Genomic DNA, 24,193 nt, shown 5'->3' with positions numbered 1-24,193 from the left:
ACTACAAATAGCGCTATGCCAGAAACTGGTTTATTGACCAACAGTGTTGCTTCAGCACGCAATGAACTGGTTCATTCTAAAGTGGTCACAGCTGTTGACAACAAGAGGCTTTGTATTGGAATATGGCACAACTTTTGGTGCATGTGAAAACAAGTTTGACTGTTAAATATTTTCTGACACTTTGGAGTTTCTGTTGCTCTTCCCATTTTCTTTAGGGTAACATACATTTCGTGGCAATACTGTAAAGGTCTAAAATCTCTTTACAGGAAGCAGTCGGGGGTGCGACGAGTAACATGCGATTCACCTCTACGCGGTGCTGGATCAAACCGCAAAAAGGAGTATTTTAGAGTATCATCAAGTTCCATAGTTGCAGCCTGGTTGCCACAAGGGCAGCTGGGTTAACACATCCCCATTCAACCCTCCGGCAGAGGAGCCAAGACGCAATGTCTTACTCTGAAAGGCAGGAACCTTCCTCCGTTGTGGGGTTGCTCCAGCAGAGAAGCTTGCAGGTGGTTTTTCCTCCCGCACCCTCTGCTCTGGCAGGGGCCCTGGGTTTGGTCCCCTGCCCGCTGGCTGACTGGCTGCAAAATGCTTTGCACAAAGAGTGAGGTAAGAGGTGCATTTTCTTGGCAGGGGAGATGCAGCTGGGTTCTTTCTGAGGCTGCGTGTGCCAGAGAGCGTCGCTGCCCCACCGATCTGGGCAAGATTGGATTTGCGTGCAGACTGATGCTGATTCAGGGATTTGGCTGATCTCTGGTCTTTGTTGCCTTTTGTCACCTTTGCAAGGAGCAACAATTAACCCGGCAACCTTTGATTTCCTTCCCCAATCAGCTTAACATAAGCAAGGGATAGGAATATTAGCCTTATTGACAGGCCTGATCAACAGCTGACAGCAGGAGGAGAGAAACTGGTATAATTTGTATTTTTACGTGACAAGACTCAACAAAAATTGTCCCGCTCCTTCTCCAGATCCACTTTACCAATTAGAGCAACAGCGTGGGATGTGCCGGACAAGTTCTGCCTCCATTTGCACTGCCGAGGTCAAGATGGGTTCAACTTTGCCTGAAGTTAGTGGAGTTACGGGGATGATGGAGTGCATGTTTTAGAGTTGATTTTGCGCTTAAGAGGGTCTTTCTTGTATGATTTGTGCGTGTACTTGACAATAACGCCAATCTTATTTAATATTAACTTGTAGAAGAAACATTTACTCTTCAATTACAGGTAACCTCATAATTGCTTTTATTTTAGTCCAGTTTTCTGAAGGAAGCAATGCCCACGCATCCAGGGTGTCTGTCTATCTACCAGTTCTTCTGTCCCAGCTCTCCCCAGCCCCTCCAGCTTCCGAATCAGTTGGTGAAGTTGCACTGGTTCTCACTGACATCCCAACGAGATGATGTACCCGTCGGTTCTGTGACAACCAGGGCTGCGTGTGGCCATCGGTAGGAGATGGGGCTCTCCCCGAGAGGAAGGTGGGCAGCAGACCCAGGCTGACAACGATTTTCAGACCAGAGTCTTCGTTTGCACGTAAATAACTTACCTGGGCTTTCTGTCACTTAATATAGGAAACTTAGGCAGAATTCCAGAATTTGAATGTCTATAAGCATTTGCCTTCTGACTCTTTTGTCAGCCATCTCTGGGAATAATGATGCCTGTCAGTGCCTATATAAAAGGTGATGGAATGCGGCTTGATGTAACTAGAGCAGGCTACGTGGGGCCTAAGCGATGCAGAGATGCTTGGCAGCATCCCTTCGCTCTCCCCTCTCCTTTGGTTCTGTCCTATTGAGATAAATAAGTGAAGACACCTAGGCTGTGATCCCTCGCGCGTCCTGCTGGATGGCGCAGGGCTAGCAGAAAGTGGCAGTCACGAGGAGCTGCGTGGTGTTTCCTGACTCAACCTCCAGCTGCAGGAAACACGTTGACTTCTCTGGAGGTCAGGAGCAGGAGATTCAAATGCCCTTCTTCCCTTGAGGCAGGAGTGCACGGAGAAAAAAGCTTTCCAACGCAACCTGAAATCCTCTGGAAAGGGAATAGAGGAGGTTGAAGCTTCTCTACAGATTTTGCAATATATCCTGTGTATGGATCCAGTACATCCAGCGTACCTGGTGTATGTATATCTTGGCAGTGTGTGAGCCATTTTTCTACGTTGTCTCCATGATTTGTACCTACCCTCTCCTGCCTCTGAAGCTAGTTGCATGTAGGTACCAAAAGGAGATACCGGGAATATTGGCGGGGTGTTGTAGACCATATTCAGATGTGTGTCGGTCCCTGCGGTGGCAGTCGGTGCGGGAGGGTGGCAGAGGGCTCTGCAACAGCCTCTTTGAATGGCCATGGCCAAGATCTCCACGTCTCCTCCATGAAATGGGGAGAACCACGTTGACATACGTGTCCCAGCTGGAGGGATCAGGAGGATTCAGTCCTGTCTCCAGTTGGTTGTGCACATCCCATATGCTATCACCGCCTCTTCTCACCAGCGCCAGACAGGCTGATCTCATCTACCCCAGCGTGGTGGGTGGCTGTATTGATGAGGAACACTTAACGAGTGTCTTTTCTAACTGTGTGCGGGGCTGTCGTTTCCTTGCTCTGACCTGCAAGTCAGGAAGAAGCGAGGGGAATGGGCATGAGTTAAAACCCTTAGCAGGGAGCAGAGCGCGGGTGCTACGGGGAGGATAACCCAGGGCAGGTGCAGCACTTTTCTGGGCTGGGAGGTTTTGTTTCAGAGGGAAGGGGACTTTTGATGCGGAGAGCAGAGAGAGAACTTACTGCCCTTGGAACGTCAGCAAAATCCCCAGCCCCTTGCTGAGTGTGGAGGCAGGTGCTGGCTCTGCAGGTTTGGGAGTCCCGGGGTGATGGTGCCCGGCAGGAGGGCAGGGTGCTGAGCACCTGCGGGGACCCTCATAAGTTGTCATTGGTCCCCTGTCCCTCCCCTCCCCTCCTGCAGAGTTTCAAAGCACGGCAAGGGAAAAAAAGAACATCCCCCTCCTCTCGAATCCCTCGGTCTGTGACTGAAATAAATAACTACAAGCCCAGGTAGTGAGGAGGCTGCTAATAACGTGCTCCTGACAGGCACGGGATTGCCGGGCTGAGGGATGTCTGACTGAAAGCTCCAGCCTAGGGTGGGGGTGGGGGGCTTCTTTTTATCCTGCCAGCTCTCGCCAGGCAGTAGGGAGGTTTTTTCTTTCCCCTGCCTCATAATAAGGACATCAGCAGAAGCAAGATGCAGTGGCTAAGGGATGGATCAGGAATGGTGAGTTCAGGTAGCTATGTCTTTCTCTTTTCCTCTTATTGCAGTACTTTGACAGGGAAATAAGCCTCCGTCCTATCTTCTGACTCCTCCTTTACTCCCTGTCCTTGAAACCATTGATCACTCTGTAGCCATTTTATGGACTCTGCATTCCTAAACTGCTGAGCCAAAGAAGAAATTAAAAGAAAGGAAGGAGGGTGTGCATGCGTTGGGGCGTGGGAGGCGGGGAACGGCGCTCGGCAGGGGCTGGGGAGGTGGGTTTCGGTAAGGTGAACTGGTGGGTTTGCGGGGAAAAGCAAAGGGTTTTGCAGGTACTCGCATGGTGTAAGAGCTCGGGGAGAGGACTGGAAGGACAGGAGCGCTGGAAGGGGGATGCTGGCTGTCGGCAGCGGTACCGCCGCCGGGACCTGTCAGATCTGCCCCTTCTGGGGATGATGAGTTGCAGTGGGGGGGGTGCCTGAATTTGCTGGTGAGCCGGAACGTCCCTGCCTTTGCTTGCATCAGGCTGTAAAACACTCCTCTGAAGTACAAAGGCTTCAGGAAAGCAGTTGAAACAGTGGCAGCTCTGCTTAATTGGAAAAAATACTGCCAATTTGCAGATGCACCTGGAGTACAGCTTGGAGGGGCTGGGTCTGCCAGGAGGGGAAACGGGGAAGTTCCCCCATCTCAGCAAGGGTCCCTGTTTCTCATTCAGAAACTTCCCCATGAAGAGATGCAGTTGTTACTGACACACTCCTCCTCCCCAGCTCTCCCTCCTCCTCCAGCTTTGCTTTGCAATGGCATTTCCCCCTGCTCCCCCCTCTCTGCGCTGCGCTGGGTTTTGCAGGGGTTTTTGGTTTGCCCTTCCCTGGGCGTTTGCCATCCTGGGGGGAGCCTCGGGACGTCCCTTTGGACTGGTCCCCTTGGGCTGGTGGTGGCTGCTGTCAGCTGGCTCTTTGGGGACACCCAGCAGATGGTACTGGCAGCGGGGCTGGTTGTGGAGCCAGTGCAGAAATCACTGCCCGTTCTCTCGGTGATGCCCTGTGCATCTCGCTCCTGCCCTCCCTCCACTCTAAGATACTTATACAAACAGGAGCTTAATGGTTGATGCTTCCGAAAGACTCTGAAGGAGCACAATGCGAGGGTGTGGGCAGCAGCCTGCGGCAGATAGCACATTTGTTTACGGGAATTTTTTTAGGGTCCTGTTTAGGGCCTGTCTAGCACCCAGCAACAGTTTGGGGATTTTGCTGCCCCTCTGAGCATGCAGGCTTTTCCTTCCCCTCTGCCCCATCCCCGCACATCCCCTTGTGCATGCCAGAGTTGCACCTTTCCCCTCTCTGTCAGTGTCTAAGCAACACAAATCGCCTTTCCTCTGTTTGCCGATTTACATTTTCAGAGGTTACTGTGCTGGAAGAAAAGTGGTGATGGAAAGCTGGATGTGGCTGCTGAGCTGTGCTGGGGACGGGAGGGGATGTGGTGCAGGGCAAACTGCTTTTCTAATTGGCATAGCACAAGACTTGACACTTTCTCGCCCTCTTACCTTTCCAGCCTCCCTTTTTGCTGCTGGCAATAAGGCAGACTCTGTTATTTTGTTCCAATTAGTCTAATCTTTGCGTGCTCTCAGAAAGAAATTATAGTGTTTGATGAATAGCCTGTAATTTAAAGTATTTTTTGGGGAAAGTGGAGCTCCAGTGATTGATTTTGAAGCAGGTTCTACTCAGGAATCTCCCAATATCATTCCTTCTAATAACGGAAAGATGAAAGAGAGGGCTGTGGTTTCTGTATTTTATATAGCAGTTTAATGACTTCAGCAGTGTTTGAAGATATTCTATATACATCTAGATCATCTGGTAACAAATGATGACAAAACAACAAAGCAAAACGGAACCAAATCAGATGAATGTGTTGGAGATCTCTGCCGTCGCTCGTGCGTGGGGATGGTTCCTGTGGTTGATGGGTGAGCAGGGGGTGCTGCCAAACCAAGGTCCTGGTGACGTGAGGGCTGCAGGAATTCTGCGCTCTTTTTGCAAGACAAGGCACATTGGTCCAGATGTCCTGGCCAAATGCCAATGCAGATAGCGGTTTTCCACCTAACATAGAGTTTTGCCTGGTGTTCCTATTGGTAATTTGCTTTAACTTTCAGTACTCTGTACTCGGCTAAACAAATGACTTGTTCCACAGCACACGTTTCAGCAGGTCGGTGTGAATATCATAATCTCAGTCTGCTGGCTAGAATGTGCTACAGAAATATAAAATGCCTCAGTTCGCTCCTAAGCAAAGGTTGGCTGATCCATTCACACACAATCAGCTGCCAGCCATGTGGTCAGGAACCTCAGCCTCTCATCTAGAGCAACACTGGACCAGTTTCCATGAGCATTGAGCCTCTGTTATGTAGTTTCAGCTGCCTTTTTTTTACTCTGATATTATTGTCTGTGTATCTACTGAAAAAAAAAGCCGCAGAAATGTATTTGGGAGAGCATCCCTGGATTTTGTTCTGCTCAAGCACCTTGGTCTAAACCTGGATTTTAGGCTGATTTTTCAGCAGTTCTGCGCAGCACCGATGTATTCAAAGTGCTCTTTTCTATAGTTCCCAGCACTAGGTTGGGTTAAAGAATCAGCCCCGCTCCCTTTCAGAGTGAGTCATCTCTAAGAAGCGTGTCACTAATATTTTACAAGTGATAGTACCTTTTGTTCTCATGGCAGGTGGCTCTTTATTTCTAAATCAGCCCTTAAACCTAGCTATTATTCCATAATACTAAACTGTTAGAGCATCTTTTATTATTATTATTTTTTTCTCCTTTGCATGTGCTGCTTTCCGTTTTTTAAACAATTAATCTTTTGCCAATTATGCTAGCATCCCATGAGGGTATTTTACACGCTTCATTGGTACTAAGTTGCTAAACTCCGCTAGTATCTGTTTCTAATCCAGAAAGATGAAACTAATTGTCACTGGTAGTGATGAGAATGAATCTACACGTCTGATTGGCATTGTAAGTATGATGATTATTTAGTTAGTCACTCTTTGCAGAGCATATTGATCTGGCATGGTAATCAGAGGAAGTGCTTTAAATCGTGCCCTAATACAGCCCTTTCTGGAATAGCGTTTTACCTGACAAGGGCAGAGGTTTTGCTCCAACCCTTTGACTCTGTTATAGGAAAGACAAGTGTGCGTCTTCCTCGATGTTTCCTTACACAGGGTCTAATTCTGGGCTTAATATTGTGCCTGTGGAAGTCAAAGTGAGTGCAGCCATTGCTTCAATAGACACAGAGTCCCAGTCTTGGTTTTTTTATTTAACAGGCATATATAGCCACATTTTTACAGTGCATGTTGTTCAAATATTTAAAATCAATCTGTTGATATTTTACATTGCTGTCATAAACAAAAAGTAAGCTATCGTAAATCATCGCAATGTAAAATGTGTTTAAAGAGGGATCGAGTGAATAAAAGGGCCCAATACTGCAAGTGGGGGAGATGTTCGTGAGCAGGGCAGTTCAACAGACCAAAAACTTCCTTACCTTTTTCCTTACTGATTCTTCTCACTTGTCAGTCTGCAAATCATGGGATGTTTGAAGTATAGAGGCTCTTTGCACTCCGTAATCCTAACAAGCTCAACGTAAAGTCAGAAAAACAGAAGAGGAAGAAAGCAGTTTTGGTTGCATTTTCATTTTTGAAAGTTGGGATAAGAAAATGGAGGTAGTGGGGAGAAGCTGGGATGGGATGGGAAGAGGCTCTTGCGTTATCCAGGCATTTGGGGAAAACGGGATTTCAGAGTCTCAGAGCACCCTGAGACCAACGGGAACAGAGAGCACCTGGCTCAGCCGATGGGTCGCAGTGACCTGCAGATGCTTCGGGTGACCTGCAGAGGATGTTTTCTGATCCACCATCTCCGTACCCTGCGGCCTCTTCCCACCAAAGAGCAGCTCATTGCAAGTTCGTTCCTGTTCCCCCGGGATCTGTTATCTCTGAAGGTCGATACTGGGGTTGAATGAGCTCTGCAGGCACTGGAGAATGTTCTGTCTGCTGCAATGCCATAGAGCTCCCAAAGCCTTAAGCTGGTCCTACCAAATGCATTTCTCTGCAGGATTTTCCTCACCCACATAGTTTCTGTGCTGTTTTCCATTTCACTTCTTTGATCTTTCATTTATAGCCTCCTACTAGTGTTGCTATAAAAGTACACGAAAAACGTCCAGGTTAAGAAAGGGCAGATGTGATGGTAAATAGAAGTATTTGAGTAAGTAGCTGGAAATGCTGAGCATGGCCCTTGTGTTGGGCTGGGAGGGAGCCTGGCTGTAGTCCCATGTGCAAACCATGGCTCTGTGCCCCCATTCCTGCCCGCAGGATAACAGACATGCCAATAGCTTCTCTGTCCCTACGATTCATTGGGGATGCCTGGAAAACCCTTGGAGACCATTGCTTGGAGGCTCCTATAGAAATATGAATCAGTATTAATATTCTGTTGCGCATCGGGCAGGATGCGCCCGCTGGGAAGCCACAGGCGCCGTGTGGTCCCAGAGTCCATCTGTCCCTCCTGTGTTGAGGGTTTTGGTGGTTAAGCCCAGCAGGTTTTGTAAACGACAGTAGTTTTTTAACTGCTAAGGACCTGATTTCCTTGTATCTAGTCAGAGGGTTTTTCTTTTTTTAAACACTTTTTGAAAAACCTCTGAAATGCTTCAAGGTAACATCTTAATGTATTTATGACATTAGCTGCTCCTGCTCCAGAGTGGCTGCTCTGAATCTCTTTGAGCCCGGCTGTTATTTTGAACATGACTAATTCCCCGAGTGACTAAGCTTTTAGATAATAGGAAAAAATTCATCAAGTTATCTCTGTCTCCAGTAGTTTCTATTGTTATGAAAAAATAAATAAATAAAGCCGCCTATTATGTAACATGGGCAGGGAAAGGAAAGACGAGTATTGTTGGAGAATGGCGGGAGTGCCGTATCTGGGAGCCAGTTTGGGGCTGTGAAATCCCTGACTTGGTCTGGTAGGAGGTTATGGGTGAGAAGTCAAGTCCCGTTGCTGGTCCAGAGCTCCCGTGAATCCCACTGAACCCAGCGTGGGGTGTGTTCATGTGCACAAGGGCTCTGTACAGCAGGGAACCCAGCCTGTGCCGTGCTATGGAATTCCTTGAATTTAACCCCAAATAATGCGAGAACGCAGTAAATTACACCCTGCTTTAGTCGTTTTCAGGTTTCAGAGTGAAATTCCACGTTATGGACAGCACGGTGAACCTTGGCTCCGTCTCTGTGTTGGCATTGCCGGTTAACGATGCAAAAGTGCCATTTGTGCTTCTCGAAGCAGCCAGCGCAGCCCCAGGTTCTTTCCTGCGCCCGTGGTGTTGAAGCCGTGTCCTCCAGCAGGCAGGTTTGTCCCTGTGATCCCGCACAGCCTGTGTCCCTTTGGCGCGTTGGCACGAGCGGTCGGCGGAAGGGCAGCGCTGGTTGTTCCTGGAAGGCCGTTGTTTGGCGGCTCTCGCTGCGGCCGTCCCGCTGAGCCGGGCTGCAATAGGAAATAAAAGCCTGTTGGCATTCACTTGCTTCATTTGGAGAAAGAAAAAGAAAGAAAAAAAGCTATAAAATGTATTTTTTTTCCTTTTTAATGCCGATGTTATTGCTGATAAAAAGGAGAGTTGTGTGTTCTATTCATACATCTACTGATATCCAGCTGGAATTCCTACTTCATTAGGTTGTCTTGCATAATTTTCTTCATTAAAAGACTGCCAGATTCAATAGGCTGTTCCCTCTCCTGTTTTTTGGGAGAGGGGGGAGAAAATGATTGATGCGAAATACTTGTAATTCTCTAGGTTAATTTGCACGGAGAACATGAGACCCATGGGTCAGCTTCTTAATCAGATGCTTTTTTCTTTACTCAATACCTTGCCAAGGAGAAATGCAGGGAAGCCGAAGCCAGCTGTCGCAGAAGGGCTGTGAGGAGGGCTGAAGGAGCTGCGGGCAAATTCTTTCCATCCTCATCCCTCCTGCGCAGAGCAGGGCCGTGGTTTCCACTCCCATCTGCTGCACCCTTGTGTCCACACTCCCAGTAAGTCAGCAGGCTGTGCCTGGGCTCTGCTTTCCCAATATATCCGTGGTGGATAATTTCACATTTCCCTCAGCGTCAGCTCGTGCTGACAGAGCAGCAGGAAGAGGTTCAATAACAAGTCCCAGGGAGTGTAGAGCATCAGGACTTCCAAATTCAGAAACCTTTGTATTTCTCGTGGGGCGGCAGGGCAGGGCCTGATTTGGCCGTGCCAATGAGCAGAGCTGATAATAATCAGTTTGGCGGAGAGTCCTGGTGCAGGAGAGCTGCTCATTAAAGCCACGCTTTTTGCAAGGTCAGGCAATAAAGGCATAAAGCAGAACCAGAAACTTTTTCTTGTTTTTCTCCCTTTTACTCTGTAGTTTCTGCCGTCGCTGTTCAGTATGTGCATCATGGATCACGCTGTTTCCATTCCGCCTGGCATCTCGCTCCTGCGCTGCTAATTGCTGGACCTCCACAGGCTTAGGCAGATGACAAGACTCTATTAGATGTGCTTTTTAACTACATAGGGAATGTGATGCATTGGATTTACAGGGACCTTCCTTGTTGTGGCAAAGCTGAAACGCACCCTTTGATTTTCACGGCAAAGAGCCTTCTCTGCGTCTGCACAGCTGTGTTTCTCAGAGACCGCACTGGGGACACTGAGCCTGGATTTAGTGCTTTCTAGTGGGTGATCATTTTCTTTTTCACTTACCACAGTGTTCAGGTGTGTGTTGCTGTGGAGATCTCTGCCATTTGATGTCAGAGATGAGATCAGAAACACTGGAGTTCCTGTAAGAATCACAGAATCACAGAATGTCAGGAATTGGAAGGGACCTCGAAAGATCATCCAGTGCAATCCCCCCGCTGGAGCAGCAGCACCTAAGAGTGCCTGGAGGGAGCAGTGCAAGGAAGGGGCTTTTCCTGTGTTTTTCTGCAGTTTGGGTTTTGCCTTTTTTCTTTTGTTTCCAGGCTGAAGTGCAAGCCCAGAAGCCTGAGAAGTAAAATTAAGAAGTAAATGTCTGCATATTCTTTTAGGCCATTTCTTTTCAGACAAAGGAGAGATTATGTAAGGTTAAAATGAACATCTGAATTTGATAGGTCCTTTTAAACTGAAGTTTCTGAGTCCCTGAAGTCTGTCTGTGTGACCAGGGTAATTGGTGTTACCACATCTGATTTCTGCTGGGAGTCCGAGGATGCTTCTATAGTACAGGCTGGGGTGTGGAGCAGATGCAAGGAGATTGCCAGGGGCATGAGATGTTAGTCTGTCTTAATGCTTTAAGTTCAGATAAACTTAAAAATAGAAGTTTTGTTGTTCTGGCTGCGATGGAATCAACCCCCCAGACAGACTTGCTCTCTATGCCATTTGTGTGATTCGTGTGGTGCACGGATGCACGTGACACCTGGGCAGGGTGCTCCAGAATGAACATCTGGACACCTCATAAGACAACAGTGACAAGGCTCGGGCTTTATTCCCCCCACGGCAGCACCATGCAAGTGCTTTAATTCTTCAACAGAGGAAAGAGCACCATCTGCTGAGATGCTGGCTCTGTTTGTAGGAGGCACCGGGATTACCTGAGGTCTCCAGATGTGGTCCAAGACCAGCCTTGGTTAGTATCTGGCATGTCACTACTGCCCTTTGCTCAAAGGGTTAAGACTCGTTTGTCTAGAATATGGTTAGTTTTCAAGAGCGTGGTTAATGAAAGCTGGTGCACAGGTACATTGCAACCTCTCTGGGCTACCTTTGATTATTGTTTGGCTGTTAGTATTAAATGAATTGGTTAAAATAAATCAATCTCTACGCTGGAGACATAATTCTATTATGTATCACTTCTTGTTTTCTGAGATAAAATGAGAACTGGTGAAGAATGGGAAAGAGTTCATCTGCTATAGCTTGCCTGACCTCTTGTGTGTCTTTGTATATAGTACATCTACCAAGGGTTAATGTGGGAAGGGTAATGTGGCACTTCCCATCTTTTGGTGAAATTCTCATTTTTGTTTCTCATAGAATCCTTTGAGCAGTGACCTGGCGATGCTCAGGTCTGCCCCTGTAGCCTCTGAGCTTTGTGTAATGTTCATGGCCAGGTGGTCTCGCAGGTTGAGCATCATGGCAAACTCAACCTCTGGCAGTGCCCTATGTTCTCAAACATTGCAAAAGGGGTCTTAAAAGCTTAATGTATTTTCTTTTCCAGTACTCCTAGCCTTGCTACAAGAGCAGCTTGCTTCATGGGCCTTGTTCTGCCCTCTTCCTTGTCCACCTTCTTTCTCATTTCACTGCTTCACAGGTTCTCAACTCAGCCTTTTCTGATGCAGTTCTTCCTCTGAAGTCTCTTTATGCCTCACCAGCTTCTGAGATCATCATCTTATCCTTGCCCACCTCTCCTTCTTTCCCCTTTGTCTTTCTGTACTTGTATTTGGTATTAGTTCTGTAAATGAATCACCTGCTTGTCTAGCTGTGCTCTGAATTTGCTGAAGCGTGCGGTGCAGTTGGTGTGGAAGGTGCCCAAGGAAGTCACGCTCGTTCCAGCCACCCCATGCCTTTGTTTTCTTGTTTGCTTCTCAGGCAGAGGACACTTGAGCTGCTGTGAGACAGAGGGTGAGGTGAAATAAACCCTTCTAAGGGAAGGTGTGTAGAGCAAAGAAAAAGAAGAAGGACAGAAGAAAGTAGAGAAAGTTACTGGAAGTCCCCAGTTCACATGGACGGTGAGGAACCTTTGCATTTGAAGAATAGAGTAGAGAGGCAAGGAACAGTGGGTGATGGAAAGATAATTTTTAACTACCCAAATCAACGCCCTGAGTCTGGATCTTTACAGATATTCCTCCATTTTGCATGCTTCTCATTTTGGGTAAGGAGTTTTTGGCGTTTTGGGATTTTCAAAGCTTCCCATGAAGCCAGTCCATAAAAATACAAAGATTGCAGAGATTCTTGCTGCCTTTTGCAGCAGCTCTGCAGCTTGTGGGCTGGCGCCTCCCCGCTGGCTGGAGCATGGGAGGAGAAGGCTCTGATTCAGCCTTATGGTGAAGAGCAAGAAAATAGACGTAGCTCCCAGTTTAAGAAAATCCTTCTGTTTGGAAACGTAGCAAATCGTAATCCCACTGGCCTTTAATCTCAGAAACTGTGACCTCGCTAGATTTAGAAAAACGTAATGGATTTGATGGTCTTCTCATAATCTCTTATAGAGGCCATGACTCAAGCCCACGTCGGTGCCTGACGTAGCAGGCAGCAGTCAGTACGTGCCAGGCAGAGCAGACTGGGAATGGAGGAGCAGTTGCCCGTCTCGGGGTGCCACTGCTGTTTGTTCCTCTTTGGGGACAGTATTCATTCAAACGAAACATTTAAACATGGTGCCATGTAGGTCTGAGATGGAGCTTGTGGTCAGAGAGAGAACGCAAAAGAACCAAAGCAGTTCAGGACTGACGATGATTTTCCTCCAGGCCATGGGTTTCATCCAGTCCACACCAACACGACCATAGTTTTATTCCCACTCAGAATCACAAGGCACTGTGGGATTTGTTTGAAACTCTCCCAAATTCACCAAAGGGTTTATCTCCTTTGACTGACTGATGAGCAGGTTTTCCTGGCCTGGCAGAGTTGGGGTCCTCGTGCCAGACCCCGGAGCTCAGCCGTGCTGCTTCCTACAGCGGCTTTGACAACATTTGCTGCGTCTGTGTGGAGGTTGTGAGTCTGAATGCTTCATTTTTGCAGTGAATGGAAGGTAGAGGTGATGTGTTAGGAAAACAGAGGTGTTCGACATGTCCAAGAGATTGCTGCAGTGGAGGTCGTTGATCTGCCCAGGGGATCTACGGCAGAGCAGGGAGCTGGAGCTGAAACCCTGCACTGCCTCATGCCCCTGGCCTCTCCTGCCAGCGCATGCGAAGGTACCGAACCTGGCACCTTTAAGTATTCAAATTATAAATCCTTTGCTCCTGAGATAGAGCTGTGTGTGTTTAGCTGAAAGTAGCCAGTTGCGCTAATTACTGGAGACATCCATGGGAGGGAGCCGTGGTCACGGGGCTGAGCCCCGTGTGTTACACACACACAGAGTCGAGACTTGGCATCATCTGCTTCTGAGGCTCTCCTCAAAATTACCATATTGTAATTAATGCTATTGTAGTGGCCCTTCTGATTTTTCCATTATTTGGGAGTCCAGAATACACTCTCTGTATATGTGTACATATAGATTTGTGTACAGATATAGATGTATGTATGTGATGTCTTAGTGGAAGCCCTGGCTGAAGCTCCAAATTGCTTTCTCATACAGAAGCCATTGCTGATCTTGCATTGCAAATTGTGCTCCTGAAAGCTACTGTAGTGTCAGGGCATGTGCTGTGCAGGAACGGGAGATAGTATTTTATACAACTATTACAAATCTTTTGGTTCTTCAGTTTAGCTCCATACAGAAGGTTGGACTAAATTTTTCAGAAAGCATTACATGCAGTTAAACTTTGTGGTGGTTTTATATAAACCCCTGATGTGTAGGTGTTCTTTTTCAGTAAGGCTTCTAAGAGAAAGTCTCATCCATTTTCATAGTAAAATTAACACTGAGCGCACGCAGAAGGCATGGGAATTATATAAAGCAGCAAGCCCCATTGGGAATACTGTGAATATAATTTAAATAGAAGTTTCTATGCAGTAAATCTGTTTGTGCTGATCACCCTTGGTAGCTGTTACAGACACAACTGTCACCGGAGCCCCTATTTACACCTCTCTGGTGAGGGACCCGCCGCTTTCCTGCCCGATGTGTCGGGGCGTTTGCTGTGGTGCGTGGCCGGGGGGGGTGGGATGCTGATCCGGAGCCCCCGCGCTGCGGCGGCGCTGGGGTCTCCGCAGCCATCGCTGCAGCTGCTGGTGACGCACGAGCTGTACGTGGCGAGGGGACAGCAGGGGACCTCCTGCCTGCAGCTGGCAGGGGGCTGGCTTGTCGCCTCTATTTATAATCTCTGCCCTCCCCTGCGCTGTGACTGGCTCAGCTCCTGCAGAATGACTGCCCGAGACCTGCCAGGCATGCTGCTCCTCATGAAACCCTCTTTTTTGGCTACGGAAATGGCTATTGAGCATGTGTGAAAGCTACTGCACCTTTATTTTTCTGGATATTTCTTAGGCCTCTGCTGCTTTTACCTGCCTGATTATTATCCCCCACTGTATGCAAAAGCAGGCAGGAGTCTGCCTTGAAACCCTACCCGTGGGTGGCGTTGGGAGGACACGGATAGGGCTGATGTGGGCAGGTACAACAGCTTCCTAAAAACAAAGCTGAATCTAAGTCAGGGGCCTAGGCCCAGGCTTCCTCTGTGCTTGTTGCAGTTTAGAGGAAAATATTAACTGGCTGTAAAGATGCCTCTAATTTAGGGCCCATTGTATGATTCTGTGTTTTGGAGACGTTAATGCTGCTGAGACTGAAACTGGAATTTTTCTAGACATATATAAGTTGGGGAATGACCTATTAGAGAACAGTGTAGGGGAAAGGGACCTGGGGGTCCTGGGGACAGCAGGATGACCATGAGCCAGCGCTGGGCCCTTGTGGCCAGGAAGCCAATGGTACCTGGGGTGGGTTAGAAGGGAGTGGTCAGTAGGTCAGAGAGGTTCTCCTGCCCCTCTGCTCTGCCCTGGGGAGACCACACCTGGAATCTTGTGTCCAGTTGTGGCCCCTCAGTTCCAGCAGGACAGGGAACTGCTGGAGAGAGTCCAGCGCAGCCACCAAGATGCGGAAGGGAGTGGAGCATCTCCCGTGTGAGGAAAGGCTGAGGGAGCTGGGGCTCTGGAGCTGGACAAGAGGAGACTGAGGGGTGACTCGTTCCTGGGGATCAATATGGAAAGGGGGAGTGTCAGGAGGATGGAGCCAGGCTCTTCTTGGTGACAACCAGTGATAGGACAAGGGGCAATGGGTGCAAACTGGAACACAGGAGGTTCCACTTAAATCTGAGAAGAAACTTGTTCCCGGTGGGGATGGCAGAGCCTGGCCCAGGCTGCCCAGGGAGGTTGTGGAGTCTCCTTCTGTGCAGACATTCCAACCCGCCTGGACACCTTCCTGTGTAACCTCATCTGGGTGTTCCTGCTCCATGGGGGGATTGCACTGGATGAGCTTTTGAGGGCCCTTCCAACCCCTGACATTCTGGATTCTGTGATATATGGGAGCTCAGGCTTGGGCTGTGGAAAATCACCTGTTTTGTTTTGGGAAAGGATGGTAGCAATTGTAAATACTCCACATCTTTTATGTGTTTGCTATTCTAAAATTGCATCAGACAGACTGACTACCCTAAACATGCATCCTGGATAGGAAGAGCTGGTCTGGAGGCCAGTGATGCGGCAGATCCATCACTGGGCTCAGCCTGGCCCGTGTGGGGCAGCTGGGCTGCCTGCCATGGCAGCTTTAACACAGCTTCTTGTAAACATGCAGGTGAAAAGTCTCCTTTCACTGCCCTTCTGAATAAGGAAGTCTCTGCTTGAACAGAGCAGGGGTCTCAGTTGCTGGAGACAGCCTTTGGCTTTTAGTTATCACACGTGAGAAAGAAGAAGAAACCACTCGATTAACCCAAACCGTTCTTATTTCTAACGCTGCTCAACACAACCCACTTTCTGCATCTACAAACACGTCACAGCCCTCGCGTGCTGCCAAGCTGGTTGGAAATGAGGAGGACAGTGCATTAAGCGAGCGTTGGTCCCGCACAAGCCACTGGCTCGAGGGAGGGCATGATGGAGGCTCGATCCTCGCTCGCCCGACGTGGTCTCTCCTGTGAAGGTGTTTGGGGATGGGTATAGAAAATCCTGCACCTTTTGAGGAGCCCTCTGGCAACCCAAATAGCAAAGAAGAAAAAACCAGCTGGGTTTAGTATTGGTTTGAACGGTAAGGTGAGGTAGGAACATAATCCAACCTGTCCCTTTTCCAAATGCTGGTGACGAAAAATGCCTGTCCTGGAAGGATGCTGTGATGGGAAGAAGGGCATGAACCGAGTCCAGGCTTCAAGTTTAAACATTAAAGTCCTCCTGAACTCTTGTTGTTTGCTACTGGAGACCAAAATAAGTGCTTGTTTGGTGCATGTTGGCCTTGTTTGTGTGTGCAGATGTCCCGGGTATGTTCTGAGGAGCAGGTTTCCTGGAAGGTGCTGATGATCAGCCCCTGTGTGTGCATTTTAGTGTGTAATGTGTATGCATTGGCAACCTTTCTGTATTTGTCTGTGCCTGTAAAGTCATTTGTGTTTTCCAGCTGAGCACATCTTCTGTGAGTGTGATTCCTCTCTAAGGTAACTGCTGGTTCTGGGATCTGAGAATGAGGTTTGGAATAGCAGCTGGCACCTGGACCATAAGACCATAAATGCTGAGTCTGTATGTGAATTTAACATAGGAATGAGTTTTTCTGGCTGCTGGAGAAGCAATAAAGATCCCCGATCCTGGCCTCCCCCCACCCCCCTTTTATACATCTCTGTCTGTAGAATCAGAACTCTTTTTAACTCATAGCATGGAGAACTCATTGCAGTGCTGAGAGAGGGATGATACGCATATAGTACAGAGCTAAAAAGTGATTTCCCCCTACAAAATTCCCGCGTTGCAGGCTCACAACGATTTCCCAAGTTCCCAGGGGTTGCCTTTTTGTTATTTCAGCTGCTTTTCTTCCCAGCTCTTTGTCCTGCTCCCCTACCTGGTCCGAGCAGGCTCCTAGCAGCACTGGCTCTTTGGGCTGCCGTTTGTTATTTCCCGTCCGAAGCTTAGCGCAGGCGGTACAGACGCGTCCCCGCCATACAAAGGCAGCGAGGAACGGGATCTGCGTTGCACAGAAAGCCCGGAGACGCCTTCCTGCAGCTCCACATCGGCATCCGACCGCCACACCGGCACCCCGGCCCCCCACGCGGCTCCGTTTGCCGAACCGCCGCAGAAGTCAAGAGGAAAAACATGTCTGCGTGCTGCTCCCTGTCACGGCGGGCGGAAGACTCGCGTATTTATGGAGCCAGCGCTTCCTTTTGCGTTTGACTGACAGCAAGGATCCCTTCGCTGCCTGGTCACCGGAGCTGATTTGTATGCGCAAGGGTCCGCCTCGCGCCGAGAGATGCAGCCGCAGCAGCTTGCGGAGCTGTCACACTCACACAGGCTGCTTATCTGCACTGGCTTGACGAATTAAAAAGCAAAGCCAGCCAGCAAGAGAGAGACCGGGAGAGAGAGGGGGGAAGAAAGAGAGAGAGAAGCTTGCAGACAGCGCTCGCTTGCTTTTCCGAAAGGATTCTGCCTCCTAAGTGCTGGTTGTGATGATGCTTCACTTAGCGGGCGCCAGAATGAGCTAGAGACAGCACATAGGGGAGAAACTAAAAGCAGACCACAAAGCATTACGACCAAAACCAGGAACAGTTTTCTCCTCTATTCTAGCATGGTGGATGTATGGACAGTCTTACAGAGCAGAGGTTGACTTCTCCAAATCTGCCAGCCCCACATCTCGAACACTACAGTGTTCTGCATTGCACCATGACCTTGGATGTTCAAACGGTGGTCGTTTTTGCAGTGATCGTGGTGCTATTGCTTGTGAATGTCATACTCATGTTCTTCCTGGGCACTCGTTAAATGGATTTTTTCTCCTGAGCTGTTCGGGGCTACTACTACCACTAGCAATTCAACAAGAGAGCAAGAGCGAGCGAGAGAGAGAGAGAAAGGCGAGAGAGAGAGAGAAAGAGAGAGAGAGAGATTTCTTACTGAGGGGGGAAACGCGTTGAGCTTCAACATGGCCTCGCTGTGATATGTATGACGTTGGTATATTATCTCTCCCTAAATCTTTTGTCATGTCTTGTCTTTTAAGTATGCCTGTAAGTGTAGCTGCTTTTGCCTGGGTTTTAAATGTGATAAATAATAGTAATCCATTCCTATCTCGTGCTGTGCTAGCGAGCTGTACATCTGTAGTTAGAAGCAGAGAATGTCTTTCTGTGGTAAGCGCCGGCTGCTTTATTTTGCTTTCCTTTGGATCAGGAACTCAGGAATAAGGCGTTTTGTGTGAAATTTCTAGCAAGCAGTTAATGTGCGATGTCTGTAGTAACCGTGTAGCTGCCAGGTGCGAGGTGCTGCGTGCAATTGGATCGAGCTCTGGACATCTTTAAGGGGGGGGGGGATGAGAAATCCTATTAAAGGATTAAATCTTTGCTAAAATAACATTCAGCCACAAAAAAAAAAAAAAAGAAGATAAATTCTACTTATTTGTTTGTGTTGCCGTGATGATCTGACTTGATTTCTCAATATTCAGCCCAAAAACCTCCAAATTCTAGGTCCATGCTGATGAAGTCTGGCTTCTGTTTTAAGAGGGACCGAAACATAACCTGCTGGGCTGTTTTTTCTCTGTTTGTATGTGGTTTATTTCTCTGCAAATTGGGAAGGAGGGATCAAAAATAAAAAGGGGAATGCATGCTTTGTTTTTCTTTGCTAAAGCAACAGATACAGAAGGGGTTGGTTTTGCTTTGATTTCACTGGTCATTTGCTATCGGCTTGCTTTTCTTTCAAGTGTATGTAAATACATAATTTTTGGTAATGTGCGTAAGAAAAATCTTTGCCCACCTCAAGGATAACAAGGTTTTGAGATGGGTTGTTTTGCCTGACTTTATTTACATTGATTTTCTCGAAAATGAAGTGCTAAGTTGTGTATTATAGTGTTGCTGAGAAGGTGGCCACTAGTTAGAGGTCCTTCTGTTGAAAGGAGTTTAGACCGAAATTGTTTGTAGCTCAGAAGCAGAGCTGGTCGGGGGGTTTGAGTGTCAGTGTGTGAAGTTGAGAGACAATATGAAGGGAATGTCTGCAAAGTGTCATTTTCCTCTTGGAAATACATCTCTGTATTGTTTTTCTGTTAGAAATCTTATGAATTTTTCTTTTTAAATGTTATTATCCCCTTCTGAAAAATCAGAATTGCTCAAAACAAAAATCACAGTTTGAAAATGTTGACGTCTCTTGCTGATGTTCACTGGAACTATGTTGCCTTGATAATCTAAGTGATTTGTGCTAATTCCGGCTGGCTGTTATTTAGCTGATGTCCTCTAATAATTGGGGAGGGGGGAAACCCATGTAACTGATTCATAAAGACGTAGCTGAAGCTTATAGATGGAGATGTATAGTTATTTCCATGTGGGAGTCTGTGCAAGTTCAATGCAGTGCTGGGCTTAGGAGCCGCTTCCTTTTCAGTTGGGGGCATGACTGGAAATTGAGTTGAATGCTGCAAATCTGACACTTTCAAAGTGGCTTTAGCAGTAAATAAAAGATACAAAATTGGTCCTAGGGTTGGCCCCTAAAGCTGACAAGAAGCGTTTAGTGGCAGTGGCTCATTTGAGTGGGTGGAAAAGCCAAGATCCAGTGCTGGAAGCCCAGCAAAGATGCTCTGGTGCCTGCTGGCTCTGTTTGCCCATGTTCACTTGTAGCTATCTGTGCAAGGGGTATCGGCTTCGCTTCGGAAGAGACTGAATCTCCCTTAAAAAACACCAAAAATTGATGCTGAGGATGGTTTGGGTTGTTAACCAGCTCAAATTTGCTTTATTTTCCTGTTAGCTGTCGTGTGTCATTAGTTTTAGAGGTTGCAGAATCTCCTGGAAATATAATAAACGAGCAAAGATCACCGTGAAAGGGAATCAATCAAACAGCAGCCAGAATAATCCTTTCAGAGAAGCGGTTTTGAGGGACATAGTGATTCGGAGGAGTAAGGGTAGAAAACTGAGAAAAAAACCCCAAACAAAGAGCAAAACCAAACCAAACCAGTGAGTTAAAAACGGCTGCAACTGTGTCTGAATGTTTCTTTTCCTCCTGGTTAACTCCCTGGCATTAAGGTTTACCTTTCAATAAGATTTCTGCGAGGAATGCTTGGTACCTAAGGCAGTTTTTAGTGCGTGCAAAGTGCGTTCCTCGATCCAGAGTTTGTACTTGTGGGGTGGTATTTGGGAGTGGGGTGCATGGGGAGCACGAGGTGTCGCGCACGCTCGGCTACCGGGGCAGCGATCGCTGGGAGCTGCTTCATTCCCATCACTGAAAGTGCTTGAGAGAATTCAGGTAATTTTATTACAACTGTCTCGCCTTTTGTCCTCCCGGAGGCTGGTGGAGTCAAAGCGAGCAGGTTTCTGCAGAGCTATATGAGCGTGAAAGTTGGGAGCAGGAAACTTTGTTATTGCAGCAACGCTGTTGTTGTTATATCAGGCTTCCCGTTGGACTTGAGGGGGAAAGAGAGGAAATAAGCCTGACAAATGAGCAAGGGCTGGGGTTTCTTGCTTGTTTAGTTTGGTCCCTGTTTCCCACTCCCCGTCAGGAGCGGCCACTATTTCCAACAGGCCCCGAGCCACCCGTCCCAACCCTATTTTTGTGGTTTTGCACCCGCAATTTTGCATTTTCCAGACGTGCAGGATCGATGAGCTGGTTAAACACCTCTGTCTTCCCATCCTTCTCAGGAGCAGCTCCATCCGTGACAGGCTGGATTAGCAGCTTGTTTTGGGCAAGAGCGTCCTTAGCTGCTGGCAGCAGGTCCCCTGTACTCAGAAATGACCGTGCTTGCAAAATTGGGGGTGTCATTTGCACACTTTCAAATATCTACGTGTAGCGGAGCTTTCCTAAGCTCCGCGAGGCGATTCGGGCTGTGTGTGCGACTGGTCGTGGTTGGGTTCCTGAGGGTAGTTCGGCCCCATAACTACCCCTCCCTATTGGAGAACATTGAGTTTGTCACATTAGTGCGGATGCTCAAGCCCAGGGACGGGAGGAGGGATCATTCCTTTAAATAAATCGTAGCACTGACCCTCTGGAAAATAGGTCTCCAAAGGAAAAAATAAAATCATTTGTATGCAAATAGCATATTTGTAAGGCATAAAATCTTTTTCAGTGATCACTCCTGTGTATTTGCTGAGGCCGGGTGATGGGAGACCTGCCTTGCTGTTTGTCTGCTTAAGCAGGATTCAATGTTATTTGCCACAGGATTCATGAAAATGCCTCTGACTGTATCATAGCAACCCTGTTTCACACAGCCCATAAAAAGTCCATTCCTCCTGAGCGGCAATCCGCCGTCTTAAAGATTCAGGCACCCTTCACGCCGCGGGGAATGGGTGCGTTTGTTTCTCCCTCGGCAAAAGCCTCCGTGTCGGGGTGACCCTGCTAGTCCTGCCTTCACTCTGGTTTTCGTGCTCTTTCTTTAATAAGAGGGCTTCCTCCCGTGTGTTTTAAAGGCTGCCTCCCTCACCCTGGCTATTTCCCACCTCTGGTTTAAACCTCCCATGACAAGTTGAAAGGGGGACGGGACAGCTCAGAGGTCTCTGACGCGATGGCTCTTTTCTGTCCTGCCATTTGTATTTTCCCCCGGGAAGGCAGCAGCACGGCACTCGCTTTTGCTTTGTAGTGAATGAAGATCTGCCCAGATCCGAGCCCTCCTGTGGGAATGCAGAGGTGCTTTCTCATCCCGTAGATGAATGTTGTGAACTGCTGCATGTTCACCTGACTCCTGCCCCCATCTGTTTGCATAATGTGGTTATATTTCTTTTTGGATCAGGTATTCAGTACACAGCCCAACTGCTGTGTATAATGTGTGAAGGAAAATTGCCAAAAATCCATGTAAGTTTGGGGTTTTTTTTTTGGTTTTGTTTTAATTTGTGACTAGAACCCCTCTTCCGTATTGCTCACTTCATTTCCTTGTCGTTCTTTGATTTCTGTGTTTAATGAATGCTGGTTGTGATGGGAAATCCGGTGCTCTTTGTTTACAGTGCTTGCTTGCTTGCATGTATGTATGTATTATGCCTGTATTGTGTCTGTACGTGCTATATGTTTTTAATAATACATCTTTGTTGGTGAGGAGAGGGGGTGTCTATATTTGACATTCACAGTGTGTATCTTTCTCACCTGGGTGTGATAATCGTCTTCAGTGTGTATCTCCCAGTGGAACCTTATGAGAGCTATTTTGATAAAATGCAGGGATTTATCTGTTACATGCGGAACGTCCACTGACCACAAGTTAACAAGCTTGAGGAGAACTCCGTGATGTTAATAGTTGTGTAATAATTGTCCTGTTGTGAAGAGGATGTTGGTTGAGAGGCTGCAGCGGTGGCAGAGGATAGTTGTGCTGGGTCCTGGGTTTGCACTGATTTACTGTGTGGCCTTGGGCATGTTCCCTCGCCGCGTTGTGGCTCCTCTTCCCCTGTTGTAGCAGAGGAACGTCACCCATCAGCAATGCATAGCCAAGCCTGATCCACTCGTGTTTCTTCCGTTTCTGCAGTGTCCTGTAGCTGCAAAGCGTCCTTGTTGCTGGACCAGGGACGTGGTGGGATGGGTGGACACTGTGGGTGTGCCCATGTTGGCCCAGCTACACGTGGCTGCATTTTGCCCGTTGGATCTGTTGTAGCCAGCAAGCTGTAGTGATTTATGCTGCTCACTAAAAATAGACCCTCCTGGAGAAAGTGTGATTTTTTAAAATTGGTTATAGTTGAATTTCTTTCCTGAGTAGAAATGAGTCTTAATCTGAAAGAGCCCACAGATGGCCAGGCTGACTCTAACCCTCCTTCCCAGCAAAGGACCATTCAGCCTCGACTGCTTATTTGAAATTAAAACCAGTTTTGGAGAGCATTACCCCTGCGTTGTCGGAGACACCACAGTGACAGCACATGTACCCCTTGCTGTTCGGGAGGGTCAGAGGGCCAGGCTTGTGTGGGGAGCCCCGGCTGGGGGGTCTTGGGGGGTTCAGAGCTCCCAGCATAGCAGAGTCCACGAGCAGAAAAGTCTGCCCGTGCCCATGTGGAGGGTCCCGTGTGCTTTAGTGCCTGCCCTTTCTTTCACATCAGCTGAGACATGTATAACATAACGTATAGGCTGCTGGCAACAATTGTGTTTCTATTTTCAGCAGCATCTCTGGCTAAGTAAAGCAGGGGCTGCACTGCAAGCCGCTTTGCTCTGCGATCCTAAGTCCCTGAGAGCGGAACTGCTTCTCTAGCCCTGGTACCTTCCTCCAGGACCTGGCCAGGACTTGCAAGCAGACAGTTGTAACCCCGATGGGTGCTTGAGGGAGAAGCAAAACGTTCTCAATAGATGGCATCACCCCCCTGCCCCAGCACAGGGTAAGGCAGCCCGACCCTTTCTTTATTTCTTTTAAATTTTTGTTTGGTTAAAACCCAAAGTTAATTTTTAGGTCATTTATTGTTATTACATCATCTTACTGCCCCACCACAAGCACGGGCAGCCGTGTGCTTCAGCACACATGAGGATAATTGTCATAGGGTTTGCACCGCGGGCAGGGATGTCCCCGGGCATCCTGGCTGTGCCCCGTGCCACCAGAGAGCCGGCTCAGCCTCACCAGGCGTCAAGTAAAAATCCCTGAATGTTGCTGATTGGGTTTGTTTGCGCCATCGATACCCCAAAAGTGTCTGTTTCTAAAGGGTTAAGTGCCTCCTGGTGCCAGTTGCTGGGTCTCTAAGCCGCTCTGAGGGAGCTGGGCTCACACTGGGAAGATGCTTGGAGAGGAATCAGCTGAACTATTGACGACTTTGAAAGTAGGAAAGATCCTGTGGAGGGGGTGTTTCTTATAACTGAAGAAATGCAACATGGTCTCAGCTACACAAATATAAATTTAGAGAAATACCCTGTGGATCAGTCTTTTCCTCTGATAAGTAGAGGGCTCATTTGCTGGGCCTATCTGTAGAAAAGTTTTGTCAAGTAAAACTGTTCAGAAAACAGTTTTTTTTCAAGGATTTCTGTGGATCACGTTCCCCATGTTATTTTTGATGTTTCAACCCTCCTGTATTGTGTTCAGTGGATCTGACAGGGTTTTCGTAATAGGTTTTGTACTGAAGTTTCTGTTCTGATAGCGAATTTAGGGAAGGCTTGTTATCTAAAATTCTTTCTTCCTGGCTTGATAAGGTGCTGATTAATTTTATGCAACTCTTTTTCCTTATCTAGTGGAGCTTCAGTCAGTGTAATCTTGGAAAAGTGTGATCAATCTTTAATGTTTGTTTTAAAGTCTTTTTCCCAAACCTTTTAGGCCCTTCTTTT

At 47.8% G+C, this 24,193-nt stretch overlaps 2 protein-coding genes across 4 annotated transcripts in view; both read left to right on the top strand.

Moving 5' to 3' along the window:
• Positions 1-3,214: 3,214 nt before the first annotated feature.
• ARHGEF9 (Cdc42 guanine nucleotide exchange factor 9) overlaps positions 3,215-24,193 on the top strand; it is a gene marked incomplete at its 5' end in the record, with an annotated part of 121,216 nt that continues 100,237 nt past the window's right edge. For all 3 annotated transcript variants that reach the window (XM_080352907.1, XM_080352906.1, XM_080352905.1), the window contains one exon: positions 3,215-3,244. In XM_080352907.1, coding sequence (XP_080209033.1) covers positions 3,215-3,244 — 30 coding nt within the window. The remainder of the gene's footprint in view (positions 3,245-24,193) is intronic.
• LOC308045291 (uncharacterized protein) lies at positions 17,600-17,779 on the top strand (the record flags this gene model as incomplete). The annotated part of the gene is made up of 1 exon (XM_080352514.1): positions 17,600-17,779. The coding sequence occupies one exon, from the start codon at positions 17,600-17,602 to the stop codon at positions 17,777-17,779; it is 180 nt and encodes a 59-aa protein (XP_080208640.1).

This window comes from Nesoenas mayeri (assembly GCF_963082525.1).
Source record: "Nesoenas mayeri genome assembly, chromosome: 13".
In the NCBI taxonomy this organism is placed as follows: Eukaryota; Metazoa; Chordata; class Aves; order Columbiformes; family Columbidae; genus Nesoenas; species Nesoenas mayeri.
The sequence above is the reverse complement of the archived record's forward strand: the minus strand, read 5'-3'. Positions and strand labels throughout refer to the sequence as shown.